At 29.8% G+C, this 20673-nt stretch overlaps 1 protein-coding gene and 1 long non-coding RNA gene across 2 annotated transcripts in view; one reads left to right on the plus strand and one right to left on the minus strand.

Annotated features, from left to right (window-relative positions):
* LOC121129126 (uncharacterized) overlaps positions 1 to 11695 on the minus strand; it is a 72248-nt gene extending 60553 nt beyond the window's left edge. Inside the window, exon 1 of the mRNA XM_040724803.2 lies at positions 11396 to 11695. Within this exon, the coding sequence (XP_040580737.1) occupies positions 11396 to 11465 (70 nt within the window). The 5' untranslated portion in view covers positions 11466 to 11695. The remainder of the gene's footprint in view (positions 1 to 11395) is intronic.
* Positions 3867 to 15915, plus strand: LOC121129127 (uncharacterized). Its single transcript, XR_005868350.2, has 3 exons — positions 3867 to 9339; positions 14538 to 14641; positions 14703 to 15915. It is a non-coding gene; the product is annotated as an uncharacterized lncRNA (long non-coding RNA).
* Positions 15916 to 20673: the final 4758 nt, after the last annotated feature.

The following is a 20673-nucleotide window of genomic DNA, read 5'->3' on the forward strand; positions in this document are numbered from 1 at the left end:
ACGCTTCCAGAATTACATGCAACAAATATTTTATTTCTCAATAATTAAAGTGTAAAGTGTAGAAAACGACCATTTAACACTTTTTATAGTAATAAAAATTACATATTTTGATTTAAAAGTTCTAGGGGATCATTAATTTAAACTAAAAATAAACAATAACGAGGTATAAACCTCATTTATTTATCTATTAAGGCGAAATATCCTTAAGACAAATTGGTTTTAATACGAAATGTTCTAAGGCTAAGTGGTTTAAGGCAAAAGTACCGGTCACGGTAAGATATAGTACACACTGTTGTGGCAAAATATCAATCATGTTTGTCTTTTTAATGTAAGTAATATTTTGGAAGATCAATGTTGTAGTCAATATGAAGTTTTTCATTGTTTTGATGTAATCTACTGATTATTTAGCTATTAGTTGATTTAATTTATTTGGAGAACGCGCTGGCGAGAAAATTATTCTCTTCAACTCAATGTGCGTAGGTTCGCGCCCCGGTTGTTCCTAGAAAAGGAAATATACATTATGTATATGGACTTCAAATAAGATTCCTGAGTCAGATGGAGTAAATTTAATACTATTATGTTTACTTATACTTAATCAGTGCAACTCCATCTGACCAATTAAAGAAACATAAAATAAAAAAGTATTGCGGAGAAATTTTAGTTATTGTACACTAGAGCAGATTGATTTTCAACTTTTTTCGATTACGGGTATCTCAGAAAAGTTGTTATAGGGTACAAAAATTACCTAGGCAAAATTGCAATGTCCTATGAGGGCATCTTTAGGTCGCACATTTCTATCAATTTATGAAAAAACGCGAAAACTCTTTACTTAGTAAATATAGATATTAAGAATACATTTTTAGTTATTTTGCATAAAATAGTTTTAATATACATTTTTCTAACCTATAAAAAATGTTTCAAAAGTTGTTTTTTTTTCTAAAATTGTCTTTTTGAGCAAAAAAAGCGAAAAAAAGTCAGGGAAATTTGATGATCCGCGTATAGCATGCATTATTTTCTTACATTTTCAGAAAGGAAAGATGAAATTTTCTTATGTTATATTCTTTTTTTTCTCATAAGGTACCTTTAGAAAAAAACATTTTAAATATTTTATCATAATTAATTAATGTAAAATAAAGGTTATTGCTGTTTTTTAATCTTTATTGACGAAGTAAAGAACATTTGTCTCCCTTTAAACTTTGAAGTAGATATGCTACCTAAAGATGACATTGTAAGACAATGAAATTTTGCATATGATATTTCTTTACCAAATCCCAACTTTTCCTGACTATTCATAATCGAAATTCGAATAAAGTTAAAAAAACAAACCGGCCTAGTGTATATTACAAAGGAATTTGCTGCATCAGATGTTACAATTCTTCTCGTATTGTTTTATTATTTCATACATTTACGTTTCATAAGCCATTACAAGTAGTGTTGTGTTGGGCCTTATTTATTCCGTCTAGTCCAGTATTAGGATCTTGGAACCGGTCCTATACTGTCATTCATTCTAACTTTTAATAAAATTATCAATGGTTCATTAAGCCAAATAAGATATAAGAGATATGTAGTAAGATTATGCACATTCTTGTAAAAATATTCTTTTTTTCATTATATTACGAACATATTATATTGTTATTTAGTTATATAATTTATTATTTTCTATAACAGAAGAACTTTAAAAAAAAAAGGAAAAACACCCTCAATGACGTCGTGAAGGATCGACTTTAACTTCTTTAAGGAACGACAAATGGACTGGACTGGATGGGACCGAAAGGGACCGCAGTACTAAACAAGAATCCACACAACACTAATTACAAGTATGTTTGTTAGCCAGGGAGATACTTAAAGGACTATGAGTGTGAATGTATCCATCCAATCTGTTTTACTGATCAGTGATCAATAATTTAAATTATATTATATCTTAATCTGCTAAAATACATTCAAATTTAACAATTCAACACTTTGAACAATTTAATATTCTTCAAAAAGTATTATTTGTTAAATCTTCTTAATTTTGACTCAAATTCAATGTATATTAACCGTCACAACGACCCCCCGCTGAAGGGACAATTGCAAAATTTGAATGTTCGAATGCAAATGTAATTTGTGAAACAAAATATTGACTGTCATAATCTCAAAATAGATTCAAGTAATTGCAGGTATATGTTGGTTTGTTGTGTGAAATTTGGGGATACCTGAATCAAACAAAGTATTTAATATTGTTGGGGTTCGGTCTGGAAGTACTAGACCGGTTTGATACCCTTATATTTGTTGTTCGATCGAATTAGGACCGGTTTCATATAAAACAATCGGTCTAGATCGGTCCATAAGAAAAGTTCAGTTCCAAAAAAATCGGTCTAGACCGATTTTATAGATAAATGGTTTATAACATGACATCATACGTTTTTTTCAAGTACAATGACGTTATACGAAGTTTAAACAGAGATAACTTGGATTAATTTTGATCCCGCCATCTCTTATATGTTGACAGTATTTTTTCTAGAACTTATCATGTTCCAAGATTCTGTGTTTTGAGATTTTTTTGAAAGAAATGAATGACAGTTGATCTAAGAATGGTCTCTCATAATAAATGAGACCAAGAAAAATTGGTCTATAAATTCAGACCAAAAAAAAAAAAAAATCGGACCATATAGTGAGACCGAATCAAAATCGGTCTACAACATGAGACCAAAAAAATTGGTCTAGCGTCTGACACCACGGTCTGTAACAAAAAAAAAGGTCCAAATCGGCCGAGAAAAAATAACGTAAGACCGAACCGAAAAATAATTTTGGTGCTGGACCGAGTCGCAACACTAGTATTTCAGCCAAGCGCAAAAATTGTAGCATCCTGCCCCAGGTCTTCTCTACTCTGTTTTAATTTTTAATTTTGAGCGTTAAAAGGCTAAAGACCCGTTAAATGGATGATAGATGTCCGATATTTGTCATTTTATGTACAATAATATAGATTGGTCCCAAGTAGTTAGACTTATTTATGCCAATAATCAATTATGTAAGTTCGTTTATACCCGTGGAGGAGCCACACTCAAGTAAAAAGTGTTTACACAAAATTGGGATTTTTAAGTAAACAACACTATTGCATTTTTAATAATTTTTTTCTACATTTGAATAAATGACTCATTTTCTTATACCTCATGACTTTGATCTTGAATACTCAGGGCCAGGTAAAAAATTTAAAAATAAATAGCTCCATCCACTTTTATTGATGTCGCATTTTCATGCTAAAAATTCATTTGCATACTTGATGGAGTTATAAATATCTAGAGTATCAATATATCCTAATATTTAATAATAGATTTAAATGTGAAATGTACACTGTATATACCAAATTGGTCTAGATTAAGATGAAAGCGGATACTTGCACATTTAAAAAGATGCTATACTTAATTGGAATTGGAATCGATACTTGTACCGTAATTACGTCATATTTATCTTCCCAGCCAAACAAAATTTTCTTGATATAAAAATCAAGGAAGTAAATTGTCTCTCATATAAGTAAACACATTAAATTTTCCATAATGCATTATCTATAGATATACGATACGTCATTATCATTATTTATCACGCAACCTTTCCCCAAAAAGAAACATAAGAAAGGCCCAAAATCATCTAGTAGGTATCCAAATAAATCAATCATGCCAACTGTCATTTATCTTTTATATCCTCCCAAACTATCACTGTCATATTTTTAAAAATGAAGTACATTGGTATTATTAAAAATCTACATAGTATATTATTTGATACTGTATTATAATATTCCTAAGTAATATTTGATTAAAAGAGTAGTTATGATTAATATTATTTTATTTCTATAAAGAAATAGCCAAAATTTATTCATATAAATAATAAAATGGCCAATATGTATATTATGTAAACGACGAGGGATCAACAAGTTATTGTATGCCTGTTCTTTTGGAAACGGAGCATAATTTTAGTGTAACTTACTTCTTCGTGTATTTATGAAAAATAATAAATTATGAAATAGCCATGACGTATCCAGGGAGAAGAGGGAATCAAGAGCTGATAACAAAATACATGGGATATTTTTGAGTTAGTGAGGTAACATCGTGACAAGGGTGACTTGAAAAGTTTATGGCATCAATGGTAGCAGCTCACGTAAATAAAAGCTAGTCACATCAATCTTACATATATTGCCAAAGTAAATACCTAAGTTTCGGACATTTTGGACGTGTGGTTCTTGTATAAAAGTCGTTTGAGCAATTTGATGTGATTGTTTTTGTGAAAATGGACAAGATTGAGTATAGAGCTGACATTAAACACTTGTTTTTTAAAGTGTAACCTTTAACTACATACATTCAAACAATAGCAGACATATAAGGGCTTGTTGTGTTAAAATTTGAGTCGTCTTAGTCAATCCCAATCGGAGTAATTGAGCCAAAAACAAAAAGTGTCTTGTGAACAATTATTTTGCAGAGAAAAACGCTTAATAGTATTTGGATAAGTTAGAGAGATGGGAGCATCGTTGGGAGAAGTGTGTGTAGTTACAAGGAGACTATGTTGAAAATATAATAAAAAATCAGAAAAAATGTCTTATATCATTATTAGGTCGGAACCTTTTCAGACCACCCAATGCCAATTTTGATACTAGAACTAGTATGATAACTTTACTATCGTTACAACAAAAGTCTGGAAGGATATTATGCAACAGAAAGTGCGATCTAGATCAAACTTTTTAATGTGGCTGACCCAACCCGAACTACTTTTATGAAACTAATTAGTTCGAGCGAACGAAAATTATGATGATCTCGGACCGTCTAGGATTTCTAAACATAAGTCCAACACTAATGCATTGGTACAAGAAGATATTTTTGTCAATTTTAACTGAATATGACATTTCTATACATCATTCCAACGCATCAAGTCAAAACTAGATAATGATCATTTGTACAGAGCAAAGAAACGATAACAAATTAATCAAGATAAAAAAATAAAATAAAAATTGAACAAAACGTCAAGCCAGTTTTATTACTTTTTTAATTTAACACCCAAATTTACCTAGTAACAAATATCAATAATAATTGGTAAAATTTGCCGTACTACCGATTATACATATATTGTGTAAATAATTTTATCTTTCCTTAACAAAAGAACATTTATTTCTAAGTATTTTTTATTATACATATATGTACATAATTCAACAGCAATACCGATTTGATTTTCATTTTTTGAATCAAAGTTTCTCGAGGTTTAATGCAGAACTTTTTAAATTATGTGACAAAATTTTATTTTATTAAAAAATTGAAAATCATAAAAAGTATAAAAATACTCAAAAGTGCGAATCAAAAATTCTCAAAAACTAGATTTTTTAGGAAAGTATTAATTAATTACATATTCGTGATCAGCGCGGAAAGTACTACTAGAATTTAAGATATTTATATCTATAATATATGTATATTGACTTATTTAATTAATTACCATTTGTAAACGGAATCTATATGCAGTACCATGATAGCCATGAACGTCAATTCAAAATACACAAATGAGATCATCAAAAATAAAACGCAGTCTATGATTGAGTGATGCCTCAAGGCTATCTCATTAGATAATTAGATGAAATTCTTATCTACTACATTTCGACAAGAAATTTTTGAAAGTGATTAGTCTACATGTCAAAAAATATGTATGTTATTCAATGTTTGGATGCTTGAGTGAGAAGAATATTAGTTCTACCTGCCGAAGGGTCAGAAAGGTATATTAACTTGAGTTAAAATAACAACTCTTCCAGCATGCAAGTGAAATAATACCTTCACCCCTTATGTAACACATTACTTGCCGCTATGAAGTCTATCATACATATGTATGTAAATATTTCGAGAGTTTATATTGGCTCGTCAACATAAAAACAACCTACAATATTTTTTATTATTGAACGAATTATTATCATCCATTTCTATTGGAAAAAAAAAATAAAAAACAATTCTGATTAATTCGTTGAAGGAGCTACAAGTCAGAACTTGATAGATTTTAACTTAAACCCCCATATCGGGGCCAAATACAGTCTTATAAATCAAATGAAGGTACTAAACTGTATCTTTTTTTATCCCAGAACTTTGAGTATAGAGTATCTAATTGACCAAAATAGGTCTGTGCTGTAAAAAGATTGGATATTTTTTCTTTTTGTCAAAGATTGTTTTTCTGTTAAGTTATCACAAATGTTCAATTTATATTTTTACAACATATCTGTAATATGCATACATTCCAATATTTCATAGACATATTTCAATTAATCATAGACATTGTATTCAAATTTTTGGAATGAATTCAGATACTTAAGAATGTTCACACTAGTTAAGCGTCTTCTTAAAAGTCTTTTATCATGACGTTGAATTGCTACTATTTAAAAGTTCAATTTACGGCACTTTTCAAGGTAATAACAGAATCATTTGTGGATGGAAATTGAGCATAATTATTCATTGCAGAGAATACAAATGGAGTTTAGACTCGATTTTTATAAAAAAAGCTTGTTTTTTTTTGTTGACGAAGCACATTTGCACTCATTATTATGAAGACATATACATTATTTGCGAGGGTACTAAAAGAAAATTCTTAATAAAATCAAACATGATTTTAAAATAACTCAAACCTTAAACAATGAAATGCAAAATATATATATATATATTCAATGCATTTGAAAAAATAATGTCTGTATATAACTCTCTTGACTTTTTGACCTTATTAATTTCGTTTAGCATTTGTTCATATATGTAGTACTACTTGACACGCAGTAGGAACTCTCAATTTTTCTTTTTCCTAATTTATGTAGTTGTAAAAATCTTTCTAATCTACATCTGCAATTGCTAAAATAAAATTTAAATACGTCAAACTCAAGTCATATTGAAAATCCTTTTACATATTTTTTTTGTAGGGATCATTAAAACTTACTTCTCCTAGCGAATATTACACTTATTATACAGGCAGACATTATGTATATTGTATTTGATTACGAAACCCCCTACTGATACGGCTTCCAAGAAGATCTACATAGAATTTTTTCATTTGAAAAAAATAATAAAAATCCAACTTCTAAGAATAATGAAAATCAATTTTTATTTTGTAAAATAATTTTTTTCATAAATAAAACATTTATTGATAGAAAATCTAGGCCAAAGTTGTAGTTACCATTAAAAATAACAAAAACTGTATTGTTACTCAAGAAGAAATATTGTAAATAGTCTTTAATGTCATATGGCCTAATATTGACTTCAATGTATGTGTAAAAATATATATAAAAGCTAGTGATGGATTCGAGTTTTAATCGAAAGTGGAAAAAACTCGACTTTACTATAGTCCACAATTTTCAGAAAGTTACTCGGACTACTAGCTAAAATAATTGTTTGAAAAATTCAAAAATTTACTTGAACTTTTATGGGCATGGCCATTGAATTTTAATCCGCGCCTCAAATCACAGGATGATTTATTTAGTGAGATTGAGTCGACAACAAGGGGAAAATATTCTTTTCGAAGGAGGAATTGTTTTATTAAAAATTTCATACTCGATTTCAAGGTGTGACGGAAAAAATGGAAAGACGACAAAACATTCGTCTTCCGACAGACTCATGGAACATCAATTGTTAAAAGGGGGTGCAGCAGACTGGGAAGGTTAGGTTTTCATAGGGCTCCTAAAAAAGTATTGGGGAACGACTTTACCTTCTATGAACAAAAGTGGTTCTGAATAACTACATCCTAACTCAACACGAGCAAATTAGCAATGGAAAATAAATAGTCCACTTTCTGTACCTTGCCGATTGAAAATTCAGACCGTCTTTTTATCCTATGTCTATCCCTGTGGCAATTAATTAACAGAGTAGAGGAGAGAAAAACTGCACTTCAGAATCACAAAGGTCTAGTGTCAACGGCTGCATGCCCCCCGGACAAATTTAAAATACAAGCCCTGATAGCAAAAATACAGACAGTCATCTACGCGGCAAGGAATAATACAAAGGAAATACCTCAAGGGATGGAGAAAATAATCAAGAGATCAATCTCAACGATGAGGAGTTTTGATCAAAATGGGATACTGAATAACTATATAGAAATAATTAGAAGGGCAACACATCTGCCATATGAAAGGAGGGAGCAACAGAGAATAATCCAATAGGAAAGTGTTGAAATTTGTGTGCTAAACTTATTTTTTAAATACCATAGTGATTCTATAAACATTTCTATTAGTTGAAATATTATTTATTATATTTGATGTATCTAATTTAAGAAACTAAAATTATGTACACATGTGGAAATTTTCAAAAACTCTAACTCGACCAAATTCGCACATTTGTGCGTTGTCCTACCACGCATTCAACTCAATACTAAACTGAAAAAAAACTTAAACTTGGCAATTTTGATTTGAATACATAACTAAGCTAAACTAGTTTGAAAGTTTTTGGATTTGTATATGTCTTAAACTTTTTTTGGAGTAGCTTTTAATATTTTTATGATCATCATTTCTGCAGTTATTTATATAACTAATGTTTTTGATTGTCGTATTAAAAAAAACTAAACTTTACGTGGGGAACACTGAGCTCTATTTTTCAAACTTCAAAAAAGCTGTATCCACAAAGTTAAGTAAACAATTGTAATGGGGTACATTGTTATAAGTTTGCCCTCACGTCATACTTTCTCTTTCTATCTCAAAATTGGAGACATCGAGAGTGGATAGTTGAAATTCAATCTTCGTAACCTTTCAATATTAAAGGAAATAACTTTACAAAATGAAGAATATATTATTGGAGTACATAGGAAGAGAGGGATATCGACTCAATTGATCATAATTGATCGAATAAGTTTCCACGTAGGATTATATAATCATTGGAGTTTGTTCGCTATATTTCTATTAATGTATGTTTATAATAATTTTCTTTTTCAGGAGTTAATGGTTTTGATGACATCCTCTCCATGATACCCATTCCCTTCATCCTTTAATTATTATACTGTAATGGTTTATGGTAGATACAAGAAAGAGTTGTACTGGTTTACTTAAAGACATTTAATCTCCTTCAGGCTAAAAACTCAGTCCACGGATCGACTCCGAGGCCTCGTCCCTATGTATACTTCATAAGAGAAGAACTTACAATCTCTTTCAGATAATGAGATCTTTCATTTACTTACGTGATCCTTCAAAGTGCTGATTTCCGAATATCTCGAAAAAGTCTAATAATATATTTTTCGCTTTGAAAAGTTTTTTTTTTAAATGAAAAGGATATGATAATTGAATTTCAAGTATCTGCTGTTGTTGTCTCCAATTTTGAGATAGAAAGAGACGTACGGACAAACTTATATAATTTACCCAGGAATATTATTTCGGTAATAATGCGTTCAGTTTTTCATTATCTTTCCTTCAATTGATATCTTTTGAATTATTGATTATTTTGCTATTACATATAGATATTACATATTTCAAATATCTTCTAAATGAATTAGTATGCTTTTAACAAAATTCAAAACTAACTCATTCAAGAGATATTTTTAACACTCAGTACAAAGAGCTCAGTTGCAACAAGTGTTACAATTATCCTTGTACTGATTTGACTGTTGCAACAGTCTCTGGCTAGAGAATCGCAACATATGAGTTGCGTTTAAATGCATTTTTTTTTAAAACTACTCACTGCTAAAGTTAATAGTAATACAAGGTTAGATCATCATGTAATATGGCTTTCTTGAATTTTCAATCTGATGTGTTGTAGCAACTGCTAGGCAAGGCAAGCATATTTTAACAAAACACGCAACAACTCATAGTCTATGACGTCACTATTGCTAGAATTTTCAATTTAATTTATCGTACCGACTGCTGGGCAAGAAAAACTGATAAGAGAAAGAGATTTTGACAAAACACGCAACCACTCATCTACTATAACGTCATTAAAAGCGTGGTGGAAGTCAAACATCGGTCGAACACGCGTTATGGTATAACCTTATATTTCTATTAACCTTGCTCCATAACCATAACTTTTAAATATATTTTAACAATGGTATGAAGAGGTTTGTGAGAGTGAATTTATGCATTTTATAATACATATATTATATATATATATTGAAAGTAGTAATTCAGCACCTGAAAAAGACTATAGTTATTTACCCCTCCAAAAATATTCATAGGTTGAATTTTCTAACCTTTCAAATTCAAACTCAATGTCGGTAGTGATTGCAACCGTCTCTAGCAACAGGGGACAGTTTTAATATTTGACAGGGCGTATTCAAATTCAATTTGCGGAATAAACCACTGACTTGTTTCATAATTAAATTATTTCAAGCAATCGTAGACATTGTATGTTGATATTTTGTTAACATTTAGCATGTTTGATGAATTAGAGCAGCTCCGGGTCATTGAGTCAAAAAAAAAATTGTTAGTAGTAATTGTTCGCAGTCTCCCCAACATACACTAGTACGCCAAAATATCGCTTCAAATTAGTATTGGATCTGTTCTAGTTGTGTATAAATAAACCTTCTTTTTTAATCGGTCCGACCTTTTTAGCATTCATCAAGTCGTTCCCGTTATTGAATCTAGCAACCTTTTATACTTATAAACATAAGTATAACCGATCTTAAGCCAAAAATAAATTTTAAAAAATCACTCTTCGCTAACTCAATTTTGGTGCAAAATTGTCAAACATAATTTTTTCATAGAGATATCCTGTTCGTGTACAGATTTAAATATGTATATATTGTATTTATGCAAAATATTTAATAATCATCTTTGATATTTTGTATTTCTCCTCATTAACTTTTTTGTAATTTTGCAAAAAAAAATATATATATATATTACAACTAGGTGCAAACGTTTCAATTTCTTGTAGTACTTAAGTAATGTAACTAAAATAATATGAAATTTGTTACTGACAAAACATTTTTATTTTTATTAAATACTAATAAAATTCATTAAAATTTGCTCTGACAAAAATATAAATAAATAAACAAATGTATTAGATATACATATCAATATTCAGGGGCGTTCGGCAGGATTATGTATAAACATATATTTCTATTTTTTTTTTAGCGGGGGGCTTGTTTTTTTTAAAAAAAACAAAAATCCATGTTATTAACATAAAAGTTAATTTTCTAGTATTTTTTGGTAATAAGTATGGACTTTTTAATTTTTTTTTCTGCGCAACTTCGTCTAACCAATTAAAGGAGCATTAAAAAAAAAATTATTAGTTATACTCAAAAATTAAATTTTTTGGAAAAAAATTTTAAAATTAAATTTGAAATTGGCGAAAATATTTCAAAAATGACATTTGAAATATCCCATTTTTGCGAAAAAAAATTCCAAAATCCATAGCAAAAATTCCTTAATTTGCCCGTCCAGCACATCCCCTACAGCCGCCCCTAGTATTGAATAATATGAACCTTTGGCTTTTCTTACCTTCAATCATACTGAATAAAGCCAATTGACTTAAAAGTCCATATAATGCAACTTTTTGTGACGGACTCATGTTATTAACTGGAAAAGAGCTGTGTCCTTTTTATATTTAAATATCTGAGGTCTGAATAATTAACAACAGATTCGGAAAACGTATAGTGATGATGATAAAATTATTCTAACAAATCATTCCATGCACAACATCACTTCACTCACATCACCCTCCTCACAAACCTAATATACGGTGTACGTATAGAATACTAACTCTTACAACTGATTTTTTTTCATTCTGCGTTTGTGTATTATAATTAGAAGCAGTGATTTCCCTCTCCCCCCTCTTTGCCGTTCTGGATCATCGTCCTGCAAGAGCGCGATGCAACTTTGCTACTCTTTACACACACACTTACCCATTATTCCATGCGAGGTTAAATACCAATTATGATTGCCTATTCGACTGGTGGCGTAGCCATACTTTAAATGAATATCAATAGTGTATTCTATTTAATGTTATATTATGTATTAATACCATGAATGAATGGGACATTCATAGATTATTTTTTTTTTTTTTTTTTTTTTTTTTTTTTTTTGCCACAACGAATTACCTTTTTTGAATAAAAGAAATTCTATTTTTTTCCTCTTGAACCTTTTTTTTTTGTTGAAAATAAATTATATTTTTTTTTTTTTTACTTCAATGACCTTTTTAACAAATCCTTAAATAGATTGGGTCAAATAGATTGGTCACAAACCCTTCCAGTCTCCCTACAAACGCACATAAATATATATTTTTTTGGGAGAAAGGGGCTTGGTTTTCATTTTTTTTGGAAAACATATTTGAAAAATTATATTATTTCGAAAAAAAATTGATAAATAAAACATTTTGAATTTAAAATATTAAAATCCATAGTTATTCACAAAAAGTTTTTGGATGAAAAATTGGAAAAAAAATTAAAATTAAATTTTCTGGAATTTTTTTGGTTATTAAATATTCTAAATTTTTGACAAAAATTGATAACATTAAATGAACTTTTTCACATTCTTATCAATTAGCATTTCTTTTAGTTGAGGTTCGACAATTTGTTATGTTGAGATAATTTTTTGTCTCTTTTTTAAACGTCATTCAAAGAATCTTCTTTTTTTAATATTTGTGATAATAGTGAAAGGTGATAATAAAAATGTATGATGGCAATAATGTATTTTTTTAAATTTATAGCTCCACATTTGTATATGAATGTGATATGCATGTGAACAGTTTGCAAAATGTTTCTTTTTTTGGCTATAATAACTGCAATTGCAGGAGCGTCTGCAGCACGCTGAAGGAGATAGAAAAAAAAATTAATTTTTCAATTTTGAGTTTTTTTTTGCAATTACTTTAATATTTAAAATTTTATTTCTGAAATTTTTTGGGGAAAAAAAAAATTCTGGGAATTAATGTAGATTTTTAAAATTTTGAATTGTTTTTCTAAATGACTATTGATTTTGGATTTTTTTTTCAAAAAAAATAATATTTGTAATTTTTTTTCAATTTTTTATCCAAAAACATTCAACTTTTTGTTAGTAACTGTGGATTTTAATACTTAATATTTTAAATTCAAAAAATTTTATTTATAAATAATATAATTTTTCAAATTTGTTTTCCAAAAAAAAGAAATTTATTAGCAATTTTGTTCCAAAAAAATTTAATTTTTCAAATTATTTTTTGAGAAATGTCATTTTATGCAAAAACTATAGCTCTTTGATTTTTTTTTTCCAAAAAATTTAATTTTTGAAATTGTCTGGGAATAAATATAGATTTTTGAAATATTTGTCCAAAAAAAATTCATATTTGAAACTAAATTTTTGATTTTTTTTTTTTTGTAAATGACTATGAATTTTGGATACTGTTTTTTCAAAAATTTAGTATTTGTAATTTTTTTCCGAGAAATTTATCATTAAAAATTTTGTTTAAAAAATTTAATTTTTCAACTTTTTTTCTCGGAAATGTCATTTTATGTAATAATGGTGGATTTTAGATTTTTTTTTTTAAAAACAAAATATTTGAAATTTCATTTTGAAATTTTTTCAGAAAAATTTAATTTCCTGGGAATAGATATAGTTCATCGAAATTTGTATCCCAAAAAATTAATATTTGAAACTAAATTTTAGGAATTTTTGAATAAAAAAATTCAACTTTTATCTCAATGAGTATGTTGGATTTTGGAAATTTTTTTACAAAAAATTTAAAATATCTAATTTTTCCCCAAAAAGTTCATTATTTGAAATTCTTTTCCAAAAAATATAATTATTCAAATTTTTTGTGAATAGCTATGGATTTTGAAATTTTTAATTTTTGGGAGTTTTCAAAAAACAAACAAATATTTATGTATAATCTTGCGGACACTCCTGAATTTGATTGTCTTATGTTGCATAATTATGCTTGATTAATTTATATTGTTGACCCAGCATTTTATTTCTTGGAAAATTGACATGAAAGATTAATATCTATTCATTATATGCTTGTTTGTATTTATGTACAAATAATAAACACTGCCTTAAATTCTTTGAAAGAACATATTAATCATTGTTTTTTTAAATACTATAAAAGTGATGAATTTAGATATTATATTTGATATTTCTCTTCCATCTCTCCTTCTCTCTGATATCTTATATCACCATCAAAGATTTATTAGGGAACAACAAATCACATGGAAAATGATTTATATCATTCGTGTTTCAAACTCCTCTGCAACAACTTATTGAAAGCTATATATTTTAAATAAAAACAACATTCAATGTTGTAAACAAGATGGGATTTTTATATGCACAAGCAGCAATTAGAGCCGTAGCCAGAATTACAGAACAACCCGCGTTGAACTGTCTCTACCGATCTTAACCACAATTTACAATGCAGGTTTAATAAAGTTGTCTTAAAGTTTTATATTTTATTCAGTTGGGTAAATATCCCGTTACAAAAATCTGGGAAAAAATGTGTGATGTTAAGACCTTGCTGAGCTCAAACTTATTAAAATTTATTCCTCTCATAACATTTTATTTAATTAACATAATGTTGTTACCGGTCTATCCTTACCAATTTATATGTGTGTACACTGTATATACTCTTTGTGTTAAATTATATTATTTTTAGTTTTTTATTTACATGTTAATAAAGACTCTGAATATACCTTTGCACTCACTCCGTACAACCCTCCTGTCGAATATAGTAGTCGATCCTGGCGGCGAGCTTGAATATCTAATTACACACTATATTAAAAGGTATCTATACATAACACCCTGGCGACGAGCCTGGATATCGAATTACACATTATATTAATAGGTATCCATACCTAACACCCTGACATACGAACTACTTCCACGCCTTAATGTTAATAACCTACGGGAGGAATGCTCCAGAATGGAACTAGCCGAGCCTATGGAAGAACTCTTCTCAAGTCTCAAATGCAAATTTTGTGCCACAATGTACCCAATTCCTAGTTCTCATTGTCCTGCCATTGGTAAAATCTGCTTCAAATGGAATGTTGCCGATCATTTTGCATTGTGTATCGCACACCAGCGAAATCCGTATCCTTCTCTCCTGCCTGTCCTTGGGAACGTGTTCACGTGGACTTCTTACAATTCAGAGGGAAGGATTTCCTAATTCTAGACGACACTGGGTCCAAATGGATCGAGACTGCAGCTATGTCGAACAACTCTACGTCTCACACACTCCTAAAACTATTATAATGGTTCTCTAGATTTGGTTTTCCTAAATTGTAGCACTCGAAGTGGGGGTGAAAGCTTCTCTTTCTCTACCATGTCATCCGGAATCTAATGGACAAGCCAAAAGGGCTGTTTGGATTTTGAAAGACATGATGAAGATTAATTCTGGAATCTCTGTGGATGAATTACTTTTTACTTATCGTTCTACTCCTTTGTCATGTGAAAAGTTCCCAGCTGACTCCTTTTTGGATTTTTGGTAATAATATATGTATTCGTCTTGATGGTTTACTTCCTAACAAAAGCACCACAATGAAAGAGCCAATCTGAGAAATCCCCAATATTTGATGTAAAAATTGTCACTCTTGCAACTTGCTATATATGTGTCAGCCTACGAACATTTTACGTTTCGTGATGTACAACTTTTTATAATCTACTGTTTTGATAAAATTATGGTTTATCCTGATTCGTAGTATTTAAAAAAAAAATAGATGAGTGATATAGATCCAGACTATGTGGATTCAAAATTTAAAAGAAAAAAAATTATTTGAACTCATATTTCAAATGCATAATGTTATGTTAAGATGACGTCTCAAAATATTTTTTAATTAGAAATTTTATACAAGGACAAGACTTTTAGTATATTTTGTTTTCCCAAAAATATGACACATGGCCGGATCAGTGTCGGTTTTAAGTTTTTTTTATATATTTGAAATTAATGAAATTCAAGAAGGAAATATTGATTTTTTTTTTTTTTTTGAACAGATAGTTTTGATCTAGATTTGAAAAAAAAAAAAAAATTTATATGTAAATGTACGTTTGTTTTAATTCCATCTTTAACTATTTTAACGACAAAACACCTAAAATTTCATGGATTTATAATAAAAACCTTTTGAATGTAAAATTAAATATGTTCGGAGAAAAAGAAAATGGCTTATATTAAATTAAACTTTTTTTTGGAGGAGAATTTAATAAATCTTGCTAATTCCTTCTAAGTATCAACTGAAAAAACAAAAAACTGTGTCAAGGCAAGAAGTAGAGAAGGAAATAAACAAAGACATTTGCTAGAGTTACTAAAATGTCGATCCCAAATTCTACTCTGAGTCGAACAAGGACTTACAATTACATCTCTGCAACAAATCCTCAGGGTTAAGCTCCGTCTTTTATGACACACGAACATACAAACAGGTTTTGAATATATTTGAATCTATTAAGGATAGGATGTTTAGTTAAAAAAACGGACCAGCTAAAAAATCACAGGATTTACATCACTGGCCATGGGAGAGGGGGGTGAACATTTCCCTCCAAAAGAAGAATTCTTGCCTATCTTTGCCATAAATTGTTTTTCAAATACATAATAAAATAAATATATATTATATATGATTTTAACTATAATTATGATATTTTTGTTCACTAATGCAATTTGAAATTATAAGGTGATCTTGTTTATGGCATTAATTTATTTCTCCCTCCAAAATCATATAAAAAGCAATTGTTATTAACGGGAGTCTTAATTCAGATACAATACTATATGTCAAGCTCCTGCATGGCCCTCTCACTTTTACAAAAAAAAAAACCTCCCTAGCCATCTTATTATCTATATCAGGGATCGGCTACCTTTTGTAGAGTAGAGGCCAAACATCTATACCTGCAGAATCATGGTAGAAAACCTTTTTATTGAATATATAATTGATTTTCTAGGTGTTCAGAGAAAACAAGGATTCAATATAATTTTATTTAAACAATACCTTATTCTTTAGAAATTAAATATAAACACAATTTAAAACAAAAATCTATATTTTACTATAAAAATTATACTAATTATTTAATGAGACACTTGTTTTTGCTTATTCTGCGATATTTGTCGATGACAAGAGTAAAACTTTTAGAATGGTTATGTCGAGTTTTTAGTACGAATAATTATGGTACCTTTCATTTTGGATTAGTATGTTTATATTTAGATGATTGTCCAAGATAAAATGGCGGGCCGGTCAAAATTCTCTTGCGGACCAATAATCAAGGGGAATATTTATTCATGGAAGAGGGAAAGATAAAGGGATTGATACGTGGAAAGAAGGAAAAGAAGGTTAGGATTTTTTTATTCCATTCCTTCAAGAGGGGAAATACAGAAAAAACAGGCTCAGCTGCATGCATGATTATCCATGTGTTTATAATTCCATATACAATCATATATTGTTAAGATGCATTTTATCTCCTTGTTTTAAACTCTAAGAAGAACATTTAACATTTAAATTGATATTTACGAGTGCAAAAAGGGATGAAATAGTTAGAAAATTATTACAAATTTAAATAGCTTAATTGTGCGACCAAGTAGATTGTGCAATGTGCAAAATGTAACACTATTTGTTTAATATTTGGAATTAATGTTTAACCCCGGCTCATAATCTACAAAAAAAAGGATGCTTACTAACAAAGGGTGAAAATTGTAATTAAATAATACACGTCGTTACCTTTATTTTATCATACAATCTTTCTTCCAAAAAGAAATAGAAAAAAGGCCTGAAATTATTTGGTAGGTAGCCAAATTTAATCAATTATCCAACACGTTGTTACCTCGCAAACACAAAAATACCCTATGTATTTTGTCGTTAACTATCGATTCCCTCCTCTCCCTTGATACGTCATGGCTATTTCATAATTTATTATTTTTCATAAATACACAAAGTAATAAGTTATTCTATATTTATGCTCCATTTCAAAAGGACAAGAACACAATTTATTGTTGTACCTCATCGCTTATATAATACATATGTATATATTGACCATTTAATTATTTATAATAAGAAATTTTGGCTATCATACACAAACACAAATGAATACTACTATTTTAATAAAATATAACTAAGTAATATTATAATACAGCATCGAATAAAATGCTATACTGATTTTAATAGTATGTAATTCATTATAAATATGGTGAAGAAATAATTTGACAGTGATAGTCTGGGAGTACATTAGATTAAAAAGACAGTTGGTTTGATTGACTTATTTGACTAACTACCAGATGGTTTTGGGCCTTTTTTCTGTTTCTTTTTGGAGGAAAGGTTGCGTGCTATAATAAAGGTAACGACGTTCCAAACTATTATTTATTTCTTAAGTACTCCAAGACTAACATTGTCACAATATTGATCTACTATTACTAAATTAAATCAAATATTGGAAGGCATGTGAAGGGAATGGGATTTTTTAACGATGAGTACTAGAAATTAGGTTTTAGCATTCCCTTTCAATATTACTTAAGAGAAATTCAATAAATTGAACTTTATATTTTTGTTTACTTTTTATATATGATTTAAAGGGCTGATAAATTAAAGACACACACTAAGGAGACTTATAAAGTGTTAGTGGCACAGGGAGACTGAGATGCGTATACACTTGGATGAAGGACGGCACAATCCCTACATTCGATATAGCCCCAAATACCAAAGTCGAGAGGATTCATGTCAGGGAAAGAGGGAGGCCTAAAATCAGAAAACTTCTCCTCGAGCCATTGCCGCGAGGTCCTGGCCATGTACCCTGGGCCAGAATCCTGCATGAACACATAGTTTCCTTCTGGCTAGTTGTACTTCCTTGAACACCTCCTTGAAGACCTCCCGGTACTCATTGGTCTTGATTTTGAGGTCTTTCGGGAACTAATACGGGGGCATCCTCTTCCCGTCTCATACCCCGATTCCCAGCATCGTCGTAAAGGCTGATAACTTAGTTTGGTTTACTGATGGAGCCTCATCGACTATGCAGGTGAGGTAACAGTCGTTCATGTAGTTTTTCGACTAGTCTACGGTCCAGTTTTTCTTGTCTTGTTGCTGTGCTCGGCGCGAATAAAATCGGCTATACTTTACCTTTTGGCCTCCATCTCGACAAGGACTGAACTGATTTCGGTCAGTTGTAGCTTATTTAAACACTAATATTCACCAAACTATTGTGTTAAAAAATCTTGAAACCTAGTTTTCAAATTAGGCCTCTCTGACACTATCAAAGTAGAAGTCGTGATTTGCTGTCGTACAGTGTATATGGTTGTACCTTATGATTGGAACGTAGAACGGAAGCTGCATATAGGTATATATTTAATAATATTAAAATCTTACATAGTATTTTATTCGACTTCTTCATAGAAATTATAAGATGGCTAATGTACATATAAACGACGAGGGATCAACAAAAAATTGTAGTCCTGTCGTTTTGGAAACGGATCATTAGTAGGGTAAAACCAAGTGGGTTCGTAAAGTTGAGCATTCTTTGTATCATAAAACGTTCATTTCTCAACCAAATTTCAAAAAATTAAAATTGTTAAAATTTGGTTATCATTTAGTTATATTTTTTTTTTGTGTGTGTGATCATTTGTTTCCTCTCTACAATATTTTAACTTTTTTGTCAAAGTGTCCAGTGTCACCCTTCTCGTCGGGTCATATAGTTCACTCTAGATATTACAATTTTTGAAGTAATATAATTTTAAAAATTTATCAATATTTCAATAATTTGAATATATGATCATATTAGATCATATGTATTATTAGAAACAAATTAAGGAAAATACCCCAAAGGAAACAGTGAAGTTTTAGTTATTTTTCACAAGATATTTTTCTTTTCTTTTTCTTTTACAATTACAAATACAAAATATTAATTGGTGTTGGTAAACATTAAATAAACCTTTGAATAGTCACATTTTTAAATTTTGTTTAGTCATTTTGGAATGCTTATAATTTGCTCCAATTTTTTTTTATATTTTCGACTTGAAGGATAACATTTTTTGGGGCTATCTGTAGCCACAATACAGCACCCTGGTTTTGATCCTCGATTACTTTTCTTTCTAGAAGGAGCCTATGCAAATGGTTAGATTTCCTCGAATGATATTTCCCCTGAAATATCTGAATCTCTGTCCTTTCTTTCAGGGTTGCTAATACATGGTGATAGTGTGGAGGCCTGTCACTTACATTTGATCCTATGAAGTCAATTCCTTGAAACATATCAGAATTCAATGGATAAATTCCTGTTGTTTTAAATCTATTCTTAATATTAGGACAAGAACAGGCTGCAGTCTATGATGTATATGCCAACTTAGGAAGATCATAAATTGACATCGTATTTCCTGAACTTGTAACCCCATCTAACATTGTACTTGTTTACCAAAATAAGAATTGAAGGGCTGCCATTTATTTGAAGTGGGGGGGGGGGGAGGAATAGTAAGGATAACAACTCCATTATCTTTGGTATGTTGAATTTAAATGAAATTCGTGGTTATCCATGATAAGTAACACCTTATTGCTTTTAGATGGATGGGAATATTTGATGAAGTGTTTAATAACTAATAAAAAGTTTTCAGAGGTCATCCAACCAGATTTGTGTACGAGTACCAATGACCAAACTAATCACCCCGGTCATAATTTTTGTTGTACCAAATCTTATTCATGGGAAACCAAATGCAGGAGGTACAAAAGTCCCACTTGCACTTACAATACCAACTAGGGTAGCAAGTTCGCCCATTTCTCGCGACACAACTTTTTCGAATTGATGGCATCGTTCTGTGGTATTGAGTTTTGGCATTTTTGGAGTTGATGTGATTCTAGTGTCAT

This window comes from Lepeophtheirus salmonis, chromosome 14 (genome assembly GCF_016086655.4).
Source record: "Lepeophtheirus salmonis chromosome 14, UVic_Lsal_1.4, whole genome shotgun sequence".
Taxonomy (NCBI): domain Eukaryota; kingdom Metazoa; phylum Arthropoda; class Copepoda; order Siphonostomatoida; family Caligidae; genus Lepeophtheirus; species Lepeophtheirus salmonis.